The sequence below is a fragment of the Vigna angularis genome, chromosome 1 (genome assembly GCF_016808095.1).
Source record: "Vigna angularis cultivar LongXiaoDou No.4 chromosome 1, ASM1680809v1, whole genome shotgun sequence".
Classification (NCBI taxonomy): Eukaryota; Viridiplantae; Streptophyta; class Magnoliopsida; order Fabales; family Fabaceae; genus Vigna; species Vigna angularis.
In genome coordinates this window covers 4,393,204-4,406,995 of record NC_068970.1, presented here as the reverse complement: position 1 = coordinate 4,406,995, position 13,792 = coordinate 4,393,204, and the positions used below count along the sequence as shown (strand labels likewise).

Sequence of the window (13,792 nt, the reverse complement as noted above, 5' to 3'; positions counted from 1 at the left end):
GTTCTCCTATAACCAATTTAAAATACTTTTTAATTGTTACAAAATTATCACTATATTTTAAATTAAATCAATTTCAGATTAATTAACATTATATCACGTTCTAATATCACCAATTTTCAATAATTTACAATTTTAATCATATATCATGCATCAACAAAGTCATCCAAATGGAATCACCGACATATTAAAAATATTAAATGAATAACACGGTTATACAATTATTTTAATTGCACTTCCATTTTCTAATATAAAAATACAAGCATATATTAATGACTTGAATTCCCTATCTTTTTTACAGAAATGAAAAAATTAAACTAAATGTTGACGCAGTGTTAGTCTCAACAAAATTTCACTTGCGTTTGATGATCACACCAACATATTGTAATTAAGTTCAGTTAATGACACCGTGTTTCTTAATAATATAAATATGTATGTAACGGTTGGGTTTTACTGGAGTAAACTGAAAAACAGATAGATGGAGAGTAGCGTGTGAGGGAACAGAAGAGAGGAAAGAGAAATACAACCAACAAAGCCAACGCCAACACAACTAAAGATTGAGTGTTTTCTAACCATAGATTAGACATAGTTTCTCTGCAAACTATCAGACACATTTTTCAAATTTGGTTCTGTAAAACTAAAATAACATTTCTAATATCCAGCAAATCACCTCTTCCGTAACAGGTATCGATCTCTCCATTCACTTGTTTTTCTTCTTACATTCATTTATGTTTTAATCCAGTTTAATTATCTTCTCCCTCAATTATTACTGTTGTTGTTTTTGTTGTTGTATGATGCACGATGAAGAAAAACATGATGTCTTTGGAAGAACATAAACATAAGTTGATGTTTGACGTTGTATTTCTGTGCATTTTTAGTTGAAGAGAGTCCATAGTTAGGGGTTGGATCTGGTGAGTTGATCAATGGATGATGGTGGAGGTTCCAAATTGAGTGGGATTAGGCAGATTGTGAGATTGAAGGAAATGTTTCAGAAGTGGCAAACTGTGACTCTGGGCTCAAAAGATTCAAACCATGATTCTGATGTTGCTCGTCCTGGAGGCATTCCACCATTGATAAACAAAAGACTAACAAATCTTTTGTACTGTGACTCTGATGAGGATAGCTGCTACAGTCCTCAACCACCGCATGATGTTCCCAAAGGTTACTTAGCTGTCTATGTTGGGCCTGAGCTTCGGAGGTTTATCATCCCAACAAGCTACCTTAGCCACTCTTTGTTCAAGGTTTTGTTGGAAAAAGCTGCAGAGGAGTTTGGGTTTGATCAGAGTGGTGGACTCACTATTCCGTGTGAAATTGAAACCTTCAAATACCTCTTGAACTGCATGGAGAACCACGATGACAGCTCCGTCGGTCAGTTATAATTGCATTCTTTCATATATATATATATATATATATATATATATATATATATATATATATATATATATATATATTCTCTCTTTCAAATGAATTCCAATTAGCATACCCAGTGTTCCAGTGTCTCACCATCATCAATTAGTTTCATGATCGTGTTTTATGTTCATCATGTAGCATCTTAATGGATCCAATTTATTCTTTTTTTGTTTTTACCTTTATCTCACACATCAACAACAAAACAAGTAATTCAAAGGCATTCTGTCTATTTCACGTTTTGCTAAAAGAGTAAAAGATGGTGTGCAATGTGGTATCGGTAACCCTTTCCTTTTTAACTAACTTTCAGACTCTTGGTGGAATTGCAGCTGGAAACACAGCAACAGTGGAAGAATAAATACTTGCTCTCATCTACATAGAAGGAAAACCATGGTTCTGGTTTCTACACTTTCTTCCATTTTGGTTTTGATTTCTTGCATGAAGAATGACATAACTCCCCAACAAAAAAGATTTGTGATGGGTCATTTGTTTGTAGAACAGCTGTTAAAAATCTGTGTACTTTTCATCCAGTGTTCTCCCAATACATGTACTTTCCCAACATATTCAAACAGAACATTTTTGACATTTAATGAAGAATATATCCATTCAGGGATGCGAAAATGTGTTTCTTTTGGGGATCAAAAGTACTTGATTATGAGTTGTGAGATTCTCACGCATCATAATTATATAATAGGAGATGCTTAAGACTTTTTCATACACGCATTTTCGTACTGCAGAAGCTGTTTTCTTGTTTAAAAAGAATGTGACGATGGAGCATGTGCTTCTTTAACATAATCTTGAATGAAATCCGGGATTTGAGCTGTTCCAGGTTCCACTGAGACCATATGCGTATTTATTATATAGTATGCCATAATTGAGGTGTTCTTGGTGTCCTGAAAATAAAACATGAGTTATTCTGTTTTTGTCGTAGCATATGCGCACATGATTGATGGGAGACAGCATGAGTGTGATTGCTAACGAGATCTGACATTTTTTGTGTTTAATATTCCTTATTTGCGTGTTCTATTCATTACGTTGAAGAACTGTCCTTGTTTTTCGGCCACCAATGACAAACGTACATTTGCCCTCTCTTTTTCTTAGTTTTAATGGGCTTGCAGTTCTCAGTGCTAACGAGAGGGTTACTCTCTACACCACACCATTTTACTCCCTATATCATTATATTTTTTTAAATTCTAAAATTATCTTTTATATTTTAAAATATTTTACACCTCCATCTCTTTTCTTCAACAAATGTCAACATTGAATTTTTTTTTTATTTTTAGTTTTTTAATTTATTATATTTTAAATTAATATATAAATATTTTTTAATATTTTTTAAAATTATTACTTAATTATTTATAAATTAATTTTATTTTATTTAATAAAATAATAATAATTAATTTAATTTATATATTATTATTTAAATAATAATTAAAATATTTTTTATAAATATATTAAAATGGATGTGCTACATGCGACATCCGTTTGAATTTTTTTATTTTTTTAGTTTTTAGTTTTTTAACTTTTTGTATTTTAAATTAATATATAAATATTATTTAATTATTTTAAAATTATTACTTAATTATTTATAAATTAATTTTATTTTATTTAATAAAATAATTATTATTAATTTTAATTTATGTATTATTATTTAAATAATAATTAAAATTTTTGTTATAAATCTACTAAACGGATGTGGCGACATCAGTTGAAATAGTTTTTTTTTTTTAGTTTTTAGTTTTTTAATTTTTTATATTTTAAATTAATATATAAATATTATTTAATTTTTTTAAAATTATTATCTAATTATTATAAATTAATTTTATTTTATTTAATAAAATAATAATTATTAATTTAATTTATATATTATTATTTAAATAATAAATAAAATATTTTTAAAAAATCTATTAAACGGATGTGGCCACATCCGTTGAAGTTTTTTTTTTAAATAAAAACAATAAACTAAAATATAAAATATGTAAACGGATGTCAACATCTGTTGAAGGTGAAACGGATGTTGACATTCATTTTATAGAAAGACAAATTAGGTATGGGGTGGTACAGGGAGCAACTCTCTGCTAATGAAATTGAGTTGGGCCTATCCAGGACCGCTATGGCCCAAAAGTAAAAGTAGATTTTAATAAATTTTTGGTATGTTTATAGAACAAGTAGGTATAACTATAATAAGATAAAAAATATAAAATATTTAAGTATATCAAAATATTTAATTATGAACTTACCAACAATATTTTTTTTATTCTCAAATAACAGTTGCCTGGATAAATAATTACAAAAAAAAGAAGAAGTAAACACCAGTTTAGAATACTATAGTGAAAGAGTACTTTAAACAAATCCTTTGGCTCCATACGGCTTGGAAATAAAGTGAATCTGACTTGTAAAATTTTGAGTGATAAGCAAGTTAGTCACTGGACTTAAATATATTTTATTTTTAAGAAAAGTAACGTAACTTTGTTCAATTTTATCTTTCAATTCCTTTTCATTATTTGATAGATAATAATGAAATAATTTGACTCCGTAAACAAAAAATATTATCTTTCAATTCCTTTTCATTTTCCGTGGAAGAAGATCACTGATTCACAAATCACGTGTTTGCGCTTGACATAGGATTTACCTCTTTTTAAGTTAAATAGTATTCAGCGAGAGTTGTCAAAACCGATAGCCAGACCTCACTCACTATAAATTGATCACTTAGTGAGTTAACACAACCTAGCTTACTTATGGGTGTTGTTCCCTACACCTCTTCATTATTTTTTTTAGGTTTAAACCCTCCCTTGGTCCTCAAGTTTGTATGAAAATCTCATTTGGGTCCTCAAGTTTTTTTCTGTCTCAATTGGGTCATATTTTTTGTAAAAGTGAGCACATTGTACCATAACCGTTAAGTGGTGTGAGACGGCGTTAAATTGGTGTGAGCTGGATTTTTCCATTTACGGACGTGGCATTGTGCATTAAAATTGACTGTTTGTTGTGTTTTATCCACGTAGGCTACGAAGCCCTAACATTTAAGGGCATCCCATCTCATCCAAAGTATATTCTCGTGTTGGAGAGGATCGTGTTTCGTCTTGGTGAACCAGAGCTGCTGTCTTACGTCTTGGGCAAGCACTGTTGAGGTGGTGGTAAGGATGTCTTGTTCATCTTCCTCTTGCAAATGTTTGGGTTCGGCCATGCAACGCAGTAGTGGCAGTGTTAGGAGCTTCGATGGAAACCCAAGATGCCTCTGTGGTCACAGTGCAGTGTTTCGTATTGCGAGAACCCCTAAAAACAAGGGGAAAAAATTCTGGGGTTGCCCTAACTTCAAGGTCAGTTTGATATAACAATAAATCTATGTCTATTTATTTGGGTTTTGACGAAGGAGTGTGTGTTGGTGTTGAACAGGGTGGGAGTGGAGAATTGGTTGGTTGCAACTTCTTCAAGTGGTGCATTGACGAAGGAAATGAAGCAAAATGGCTGAATGTAGAAGAAAGGACTGATAGTGAAAGAAATGAAGAACTGGGTGTGATGAGCATGGAAGACAGTGTGTTGCAAATGGAAGAAACATATTGTCCAAAGATCAAACTGGGTTGTATAGAGAAAAGTTTAGTTAAGTTAGATAAGTGGTTTAAATTGTTAGTGGGGATGATCTTTGTCATATTTGTTTTGAATGTAATTGTATTAGCAATGTTGGTGAAAGTTGGTTGATGCTGTGTCATCTGTGATCAGACTTGAAACTTGGCTTATATGTAATGTGTGTTTCATTAATGTTGGTGAGTTATTACAGTGATAATGTGTGTCATTTAATTTCTTTTAATTGTATTGTTACTTTAAGTGGAATAATGATAAAGCAAAATCATGACTAAGTGGAGTAATGAGAAACATGATAAAGTAATGAGCCATAAAGTTGATGAGTGATAACAAAATTGGGCAGTAATCACTTTCTGATAACCACAAACATTGTCTTAGATGATAACAGAAGCTGTTCAAAATGATAACAACATTGTCTTACATATCCAAAATACATCATAACAATACATTTGCTACAAAATATAAATTTAGGATCAGTACAGACTGTGTTCAGTACATTAGATCATTGATCACATCATTCATCAGATAAAGGCATAGTTGCTGGAGGTTGGGTGACTTGAGAAGATTGGGCTGTAGGAACCTCTACTGTTGGAGGTCTTTGTGGACAGCCTTTTCTGTTGGGTCCAAGTTCTTTGCAGATGGCACATGTTTTCCTCTGCCCACCCTTTCTTAATTCACTGTTATTCTTCTTCAACTCCCACTCCTCTAGTCTTCGTTTCTTCTTGGGCCTTCCTGGCATTGTCCTCTTCTTTGGTGGTAATATATCTGCATAGGGTGTAACATCCCAGACATGTTGTCCATTGATAGGGTTAATTATTGTGTTGTAAGTCTCTTCATAAGTAGACTTCCTAAACCAGTGGCCAATGTATTCTTCTGCATTTATATTCAAAAATTTCATTGCAGTGATGGCATGAGTACACAGAATGCCAGTAATTGCCCATTTTCTACATGTGCAGTCCATGGTGTCAATATTCACAACAAATTGCTGACCAAATTCTGAAAGATGTTTCACTTCAAATAATTTTTCTCTTGACCACCTATATGTAATACACAATTCAAAACACAATTAGATGGATCACTATAAATGGAAAGAAAGTTAACATGAATGGAAACACACATCATAAAAGTTACCTTGGTAACCAATATCTAGTTAACCAGGACTCCTTCTGAAATCTGTTAAAAACCTTGGGGCAGATTGAACCTTGATATGATGTGATCTTTGTCCTGTTGGCAGCCCATCTCTTCATTATGTAAACCCTTATGTCTTCTAACATGCTAATAATAGGCTTAGACCTACTATCAACTAGCACACTATTAAAGCCCTCACACATGTTGTTCACAAGAGTGTCACATTGTGATCTAGAGGTGAATCTAGATCTTGACCAAAACCTGGGATAAGTGAATATAACTAGTCAAGTATGTGTCATGGCAAGCAAATATTGAAATATTTATAAGAGTTAATAATTAGAAGACTTAATGCATACCTAGATGGGATGGCAAGCAGATATTTAAATGCGTCTAAATTTATGTCTCTAATATTCCTCATTTCAGTCTCCCATTGTTGTGGGTGTGTTGCTGTTGCTGCCCGCCACATCAGACGTTTAAGGTTTTTTCCAGGAGATTTTTTTCTGAAGTTTGAATATAAATGCCTAACACAAAATCTTTGTTCTACACCAGGTAGAAGATCCTGGATTGCTGGCAAAAGACCCTGACATATTCAACATATTGTAATTAACATTTGTTTAATGAAGATATTCAGTTATATGTAAAACATATTGAACATTCACTGACCTTTTGTTGGTCTGAAATAAATGTGCATCCTGCACATACAGCTGCCCCACCAAGGTCCTCAATAAGGTGCTCCAAGAACCAAGTCCAGGAGTCTTTGTTCTCTACCTCAACAATAGCATATGCTATGGGCATCATTTGGTCGTTTCCATCTCTTCCCACTGCTGTTAGTAACTCCCCTCCATACTTGCTTTTCAGAAAGCATCCATCCAAGCCAATAATAGGTCTACAACAAATGAAGCTATCCTTGCATGCCTTCAAGCATGCATAAAATCTTTGGAATATGACCTCACCATTACTGTTATCAACTTTAATTTGTACTGTTGTTCCTGGATTTGTTTTCAGCAGCTCATGACCATAATCGTGAAGTCTTCTATATTGATCTTTGAATGATCCTTCAACCTTATCTTTTGCCATTGCTCTTGCCCTAAACGCCATATTTCTTGAAATTCCTACATTCCATTTCCTAGTAACTTTGTCCCTAATGTCCATGACCTTCATTGTAGGATTTTCTCTCACAGTTTTCTCCATCCTTTGACTCAACCACTTTGAAGTCATCAACTTAACATTGAAATCTCTACTACAGTTGTGGTTATCAAACACTTTTCTCAGTTGCCATGCACTGACATCAGTCCTAAAGGAACAATACGCATACCATTTACAATTTCCTCTTCCACCCAAGCACTTGACAGAAATCCTTTTCTTGTCATTCTTAATAAATTTTAAACTTCTCCCATTACTTAGTGCATAAGTCCTTATGGCATCTGTGAATTCATTTTTCTCAGCAAAATAGGTTCCTACTTCCCATTTATAATCCACCAAAGTTTTAGGCATATTAAAAGTGGGAAACCTTATCTTAGTCCTCACATGATTGTCCTCACTATCTGATCCACTAAACAACTCCTCTGATAACCACTCATTGTCAGACAACCCACACATATCATGAATAAATTCATTATCTGTTGATCGTTCAGACTCAAGTAAGGCACTGGAAGCTTGTTCTCCCACATTTCCTTTAGAAGACTCAATGTCACAATGCACGCTGACATCAATTAGAATGCCTTCACTTCTATCTACATCTTCGTCCTCAGACTCTGCCTGATGTGCATCACCCTCACTGTCTTCTACATCATCATCCTCTTCATAATCCTCTAGCTCAAAATCATCTACATCATGTACCTCAGCTTCCTCTACATGATGGATCTCAACATCCTCACCATCACCCTCATAGGCATCACTATGATCCTCACCTTCACCCTCATACACATCACCTTCACCCTCATGGGCATCACTATGATCCTCACCATCACCCTCACCCTCACCCATTTTTGTACCACCATCACTATGATCCTGACCATCACCCTCAACCATTTTTTTACCAACATCACTATGATCCTCACCATCACCCTCATACCCATCACCTTCACCCTCATGGGCATCATCCTCACCCTCAACCATTTTTCTTCCTACTGCAGTATGATCCAGACCATCACCATCCTGGGCATCCCCCTCACCCTCCACCATTTCTGTTCCAACTTCAGTATGGACCTCAACATCACCCTCATGGGTATCCCCCTCACCCTCCACCATTTCTGTTCCAAGTTGACCATCACGAACAACCTCAACCTCAACCTCCTCCACTTGTCTTGCAACATCACCTTCATCATCAACTTGACCACCAACCCAATCAATCATTTCTACTATTTATGGTTCCATCATATTATGAACCACATACAGATGAACTTCATCATTTAACCTAGCAATGTTCAACATGTGCATGGCACCCCTATCATCAGTTAATAATTCTAACCTATCTGGGTGCACAGACTGACCTCCTAAACCGTACCATAACTCTTTGATGTCCATATGACCTAATTCTTTGACTGACGCTACTATGCCAAAATAGCTAAACAAGTCTGGATCACAAGACCATTCTGCTCTCTCTCCTTCAAAGCTTAAGTTCCCATTATCATCACTCACAAAATTTCCAGAATGGTGGACCACCACCTTAATACGTTCCTCATCCATATCAACAACTTCCTTTTATAACCTGTACATTATGGGGGTTAAGAACTGTTTCGAATATTACAGTGCTACAACTACGGAAACACTCACTCACTAACTAAACACTCACACCGACAAAGACAGGGGGACAGGGAACAAAGTAACATCCCCACTAACGAAACACTCATAGACAGGGGACCACTACAACTGATAAACAATTCAAGAAACAAAATTCGGGACCACAATGTGTAAACTACAATGTAACAATTGAACATGCAAAATGGGGACCACAAAGCATTATAAAAATTCATACAGACCAAGACAAAAACCCAATTGTCGAAGACCACAAATCACACTTATGCACTGAAACAGAAAACCAAAGACGAAACGAAGTATCTTACCTTAGTCGCGTCAACTATTAGCTGGCCTCTTCGTCTTGTTCAAGATTCGAGTTCTTGTTCGTCCTCCGCTTCGTCTCGCAACAACCAAATTAAATCCCCAATTCCAATTTCAAATCCCTAATTCTGATATACCTAATATGAATAAAGGGTACTTATGCCACATCAGCACTATTTTTTTAAACAAAACAGTCCACGTAAGAAACCCTAAACACATCACCACATTCTCTGTGCACCAACTCACACCAATTTAACGCCGTCTCACATCACTTAACGGTTATGGTACAATGTGCTCACTTTTACAAAAAATATGACCCAATTGAGACAGAAAAAAACTTGAGGACCCAAATGAGATTTTCATACAAACTTGAGGACCAAGGGAGGGTTTAAACCTTTTTTTTATTTCAAAAATACCCTACAGAACCACACGCTGAAGAACATCAGACAACATATTTGCAATGAAAACTGCACCAGTAACACAACAGTTCCCACCCTGTAGAAGAAATCATCAATTCACAAGAATTTTCAGTTAGCCAAATACTTTATTTCCTAGTCAAAACTTACAAGTTTGCTATTAGCCATAAAATGGTCTAGAAAATGTTATCAAATAATTATAAAAGATAATGAAAACTGAGAAGTTGTCAGACTCCCGAAGCTCTTAATCACAAAATCCATAAATAAAAAAGGTTTGAATAGCTTGATTGAGTTCACTGCATCATGAAACTCTCAAGCTCAACTGAGTGTAGATTTATCTATATGGGGGAAAAGGTCTTACACAACAAAAGAGTAAAACTCTTGTATTCAATTACGGTTTAAGAAACAAACGCATATTTACATCCGTGCATGGAGTTTAAGAAACAAACGCATATTCACATTCGTCATTCGTTTAAACTGAGGGACAAAAAAGAAATGAGAAGGTGTTGGAAGTCGTGTGTGGTGATGGAAGGAGTAACTCCCCTCACTTATTAGCGAGTTAAAAATTTCGAACTTGACCCGATCCACCATGGGTTGATGGGTTAAACGGGTTGTCTGGTTCATTTATTTATAAGTATTTTTTAAAATTAAAAAATTATAATTTTTTTAATTCAAATCTAAATAAAACATTACACTAAAATAATGTTAAACTCCATAGACAATTCAAAATAAATAAAAAAGTATCATACAATCCAAGCGTAATCCAAAAACATGTATAAAAGGCGAACAAATAAGTTTTTATTATTGATAATTTTTGTAACATTTTTCCATTTATAATATTAGAGTCTTGAATAAATAAATTTATAATATTTTTCTCTCGAAACATCTTTTTCTTTATAATAATCTACAATATAATAAAAAAAATGCTAACTAATAATATTGAATTTAAAACACAAAATAATAAATAATTAAATTAAATTAGGTAGGTTGGTGAGTCAACCTGGCTCAACATGGGTTCAACCCGATGAGCCGGGTTCTAAGTGAGCCGGATTGGAAACTAGCTCGCATAAAAAAATTATATATTTTTCAAATCCAATTCGGCTCAAATCTAAAGTGATTGACTCGCGAGTTACAATCCATTTTGATACCAATATATATATATATATATATATATATATATATATATATATATATATATATATATATATATATATATATATATATATATATATATATATATATATATATATATATATATATATATGCACAATTTTTTAATTATAACTAAAGTGGCATGTGATAAAACATTCAAAATGTCAAAAAAAAAAAAGGGAGGGGGGATTTCTTCCTACTTTGAATTGTATTGTTGATTTCTTAGAGACTAAGTTAAGGCTTTTTATAATCACATTGAAACAAATAAGTTTGTATTCAAGAATTTAAATGTGAATGGAAAGGATCGTATTAAGTAAAACATAATGGATAATATATAAGAAAAAATATGTGTTTACATATTTTTTAATTTTTAATTTTTTTTATTAATTAAAATCATTTATAATTTGTAAAAATATCTTTAAATGTATTTAAAATAATTAAAATTATATATAATTAATAATTAAAGTTTTTTAATATTATTAAATAAATAAATTTCATGATTTTAATATTTTTGTATTAAATTAAATTTCTTATAAAATAATTTCAATTAAATAATTTATAACTATAATTATTGTAATTATCTAATTAAAAATTCAAAAAAATTTATATTTCTATTCTTTTGAATTTTTATTATTATAGTTTTTTTACAAATTATAATTAATTAATAACAATTGTTTCCGTTATAAATTATTTAAATTAATAAAAATATTAAATATAAACTATTTAAATTAATAAAAAAACAAAATAATTAAAATTGTAGGAATTCAGGTGCACACACTTTCACTTTTTTAATTTTTTTTATTTAAAATGATTTATAACTTTTAAATAATGTATTTAAATGTATATAAAATATTTAAAATTATATATAATTAATTAATAAATATACTATGACGACTCAGATGGAGCCTCCATCCACGCAAACTTGCATCGCGAACGCAGATCCTATGATAGTGAACAAATGAACAGAGTAGACAAACGCGAACAAGCAGAACGGCAAGAAATTTCAGTGAAGAGGGAATTGGGAATGTGATGAGAACGCGTCTTCATCCACCAAAATCAACAAACCATTATAGATCACAAGTACCAGGATTAGAAGTTGGGTAAGAAGAATGAAAACGATAGGAGAGGAGGCATCACTGCCTGCAATTGGGGATTTGAATAGGAAAAGAATAAATTCATAATTCATTTTCCATATCCAAACACCTCTACCTGCATTAATCCACTTTATTTGCTTCATCTAACTTGTTTTCCAATCCAAATCCACCGCTGGCCGAATTTAGATTTTGGATGATGATGCGGGTTCGGTCGGTTTCCACCCATATTTAAGACCATGCATATCTCTAACTAGTAAATATGGCTAGTTGTCGATAACTACGATGTAGCACGAGAAGGGTAAGTTTTAGCAGTCTCTATGTGTTCCTACCTTCGTTTTTTGCATTAACTTTATGGCCATACTTTAACTTTCATCATATATATAAAAGGAAATTTGTACAGCATCTTATGAATTATTTCTTACAACAATCAAGTACACCCAACAAGGTTTTCAAAGTTTTACGTAACAGTTTGTTTGTTACACTAGTAGACAGGTATAGTCGCACAGCACAATGATGATACAAGCATGTATGAGTGGTTTCTCTCATAACAATTAATGCTCACATGGTCACAGCTTTGGAGGTGGGACAACCCACTTTCCTCCATGAATATAGGCCATGCTCATGAAGGGCTTTGCTTCTTCATACGACAGTATCTTCCGAAATTTTACACGCCCAGAGGAAAAAGCTCCTGCTCCCATGCACCTATATTCTCCATAGTAGATTGTCCTATAATAATGTCAAATTATATTAGTTTATAAAACATGAAAATTTATAAGTATATTTTTGACATCTGCAAAACGTACTGGTTGGACTTGCGTTGAGGAAGTTGATTGGTGAACCATCCCCGGGCACTGATGAGGGAGCCCATGTAAGTGTAAGCAAATACCACTCTAGGGCTCTTCTTCCACGCACGTCCGAGGTAAGTGTTCCTGTTACCACTCCCCGTAATGTTGCAGTGAAGGAAACTGAATCCAGTATCTTCTGCAACGCTTTCCCTCCCTTGTGCTGTTATAACACTCAAACCCTTTGCAACCGATTCTATGGTACTTCTCTACAGGCATATCATCATACATGTGAACTACCCTTTCAACATAATAAATGGAATTAAAGGGGCTATTACATACATACAAATACGAACCAAGTAGATGGATTTTCCATTTCCAAAGATGAAATCGTAGGAGCCTTGGATGTAGCAGTCCTTGAAAAAATGTCTGCCTTTATCATCACATAAAGTGTCCTGAAAGCTCGTGAACTTGCAGTTGTAGAACGCAGCCTTGTCCCCTGATATCCTCATGGCTACTGCCTGTGCTCCAACACTCTTTTCATCTGGCCTTGGAGACGAGTTCTGCATGTATACGTACCTCACAACATTTAAACATGTGACAATTGTAAAATTATTTGTTTCGATTAATTTATTATGCGCACAATAAAAGGAGAGAGAGAGAGAGAGAGAGAGAGAGAGAGAGAGAGAGAGAGAGAGAGAGAGAGAGAGAGAGAGAGAGAGAGAGAGAGAGAGAGAGAGAGAGAGAGAGAAACGCACCACAAAAGCGACATTGACAGCGACGAAGTAGTCGGAGTCGACAGCGACGGTGGCGCTGTCGACTGTCCCATACCTTAACGCGGTGGCGTGGTACGTTATGATGGGCATGGTGTGGGTGTCGCTGTCATTTCTCTCTCCATAAAACGTGACGAAAGGTTTGGACCTATCGACTGTTATCTTCTCGCGGTACTCGCCAATTCCGATCCACACCACCACTCGCCGCTTGTTCCCTGAAGGAATGCTGTTGACGGCCTCCGTCACCGTCCTGAAATCCCCCGTGCCGTCCCTACGAACCCTAACGATTCTAACAGCGCTGTTTAAAGAAGATGGGGGAAGGAAAAGGATGGTTGCTGTTACGAGGTGGAGTGCGAGTGTAACTGCAGCAAAAAATGAACCGCCACTTTCAACGTGACCCATCA

General features: G+C 34.1%; 2 protein-coding genes across 3 annotated transcripts; one reads left to right on the top strand and one right to left on the bottom strand.

Moving 5' to 3' along the window:
• Positions 1–468: 468 nt before the first annotated feature.
• On the top strand, positions 469–2,226 carry LOC108340801 (uncharacterized). 2 transcript variants are annotated; one of them, XM_052871804.1, is made up of 3 exons: positions 469–681; positions 876–1,365; positions 1,715–2,226. In XM_052871804.1, the coding sequence occupies exons 2-3, from the start codon at positions 921–923 to the stop codon at positions 2,107–2,109; spliced, it is 840 nt and encodes a 279-aa protein (XP_052727764.1). In that variant the 5' UTR covers positions 469–681; positions 876–920; the 3' UTR covers positions 2,110–2,226. The 2 variants fall into 2 exon arrangements, with proteins under 2 accessions (XP_052727764.1, XP_017433885.1); XM_017578396.2 differs by having other exon boundaries at positions 1,734–1,890.
• Positions 2,227–12,242: 10,016 nt separating this feature from the next.
• On the bottom strand, positions 12,243–13,792 carry LOC108340869 (putative pectinesterase 63). Its single transcript, XM_017578450.2, has 4 exons — positions 13,374–13,792; positions 12,972–13,178; positions 12,637–12,884; positions 12,243–12,559 (listed from the first exon to the last, which is right to left on the bottom strand). The coding sequence occupies exons 1-4, from the start codon at positions 13,788–13,790 to the stop codon at positions 12,400–12,402; spliced, it is 1,032 nt and encodes a 343-aa protein (XP_017433939.1). The 5' UTR covers positions 13,791–13,792; the 3' UTR covers positions 12,243–12,399.

What these genes read in the sequence shown, in the direction of transcription:
- LOC108340801 (XM_052871804.1), top strand. Translation starts at nt 921, where the DNA reads ATGGATGATGGTGGAGGTTCCAAATTGAGTGGGATTAGGCAGATTGTG. An exon ending in CCACGATGACAGCTCCGTCG is followed by an intron (nt 1,366 to 1,714) that starts GTCAGTTATAAT and finishes ACTAACTTTCAG; the next exon opens with ACTCTTGGTGGAATTGCAGC.
- LOC108340869 (XM_017578450.2), bottom strand. Translation starts at nt 13,790, where the DNA reads ATGGGTCACGTTGAAAGTGGCGGTTCATTTTTTGCTGCAGTTACACTC. An exon ending in ATGGAAAATCCATCTACTTG is followed by an intron (nt 12,885 to 12,971) that starts GTTCGTATTTGT and finishes ATATGCCTGTAG; the next exon opens with AGAAGTACCATAGAATCGGT. An exon ending in CCTCAACGCAAGTCCAACCA is followed by an intron (nt 12,560 to 12,636) that starts GTACGTTTTGCA and finishes ACATTATTATAG; the next exon opens with GACAATCTACTATGGAGAAT.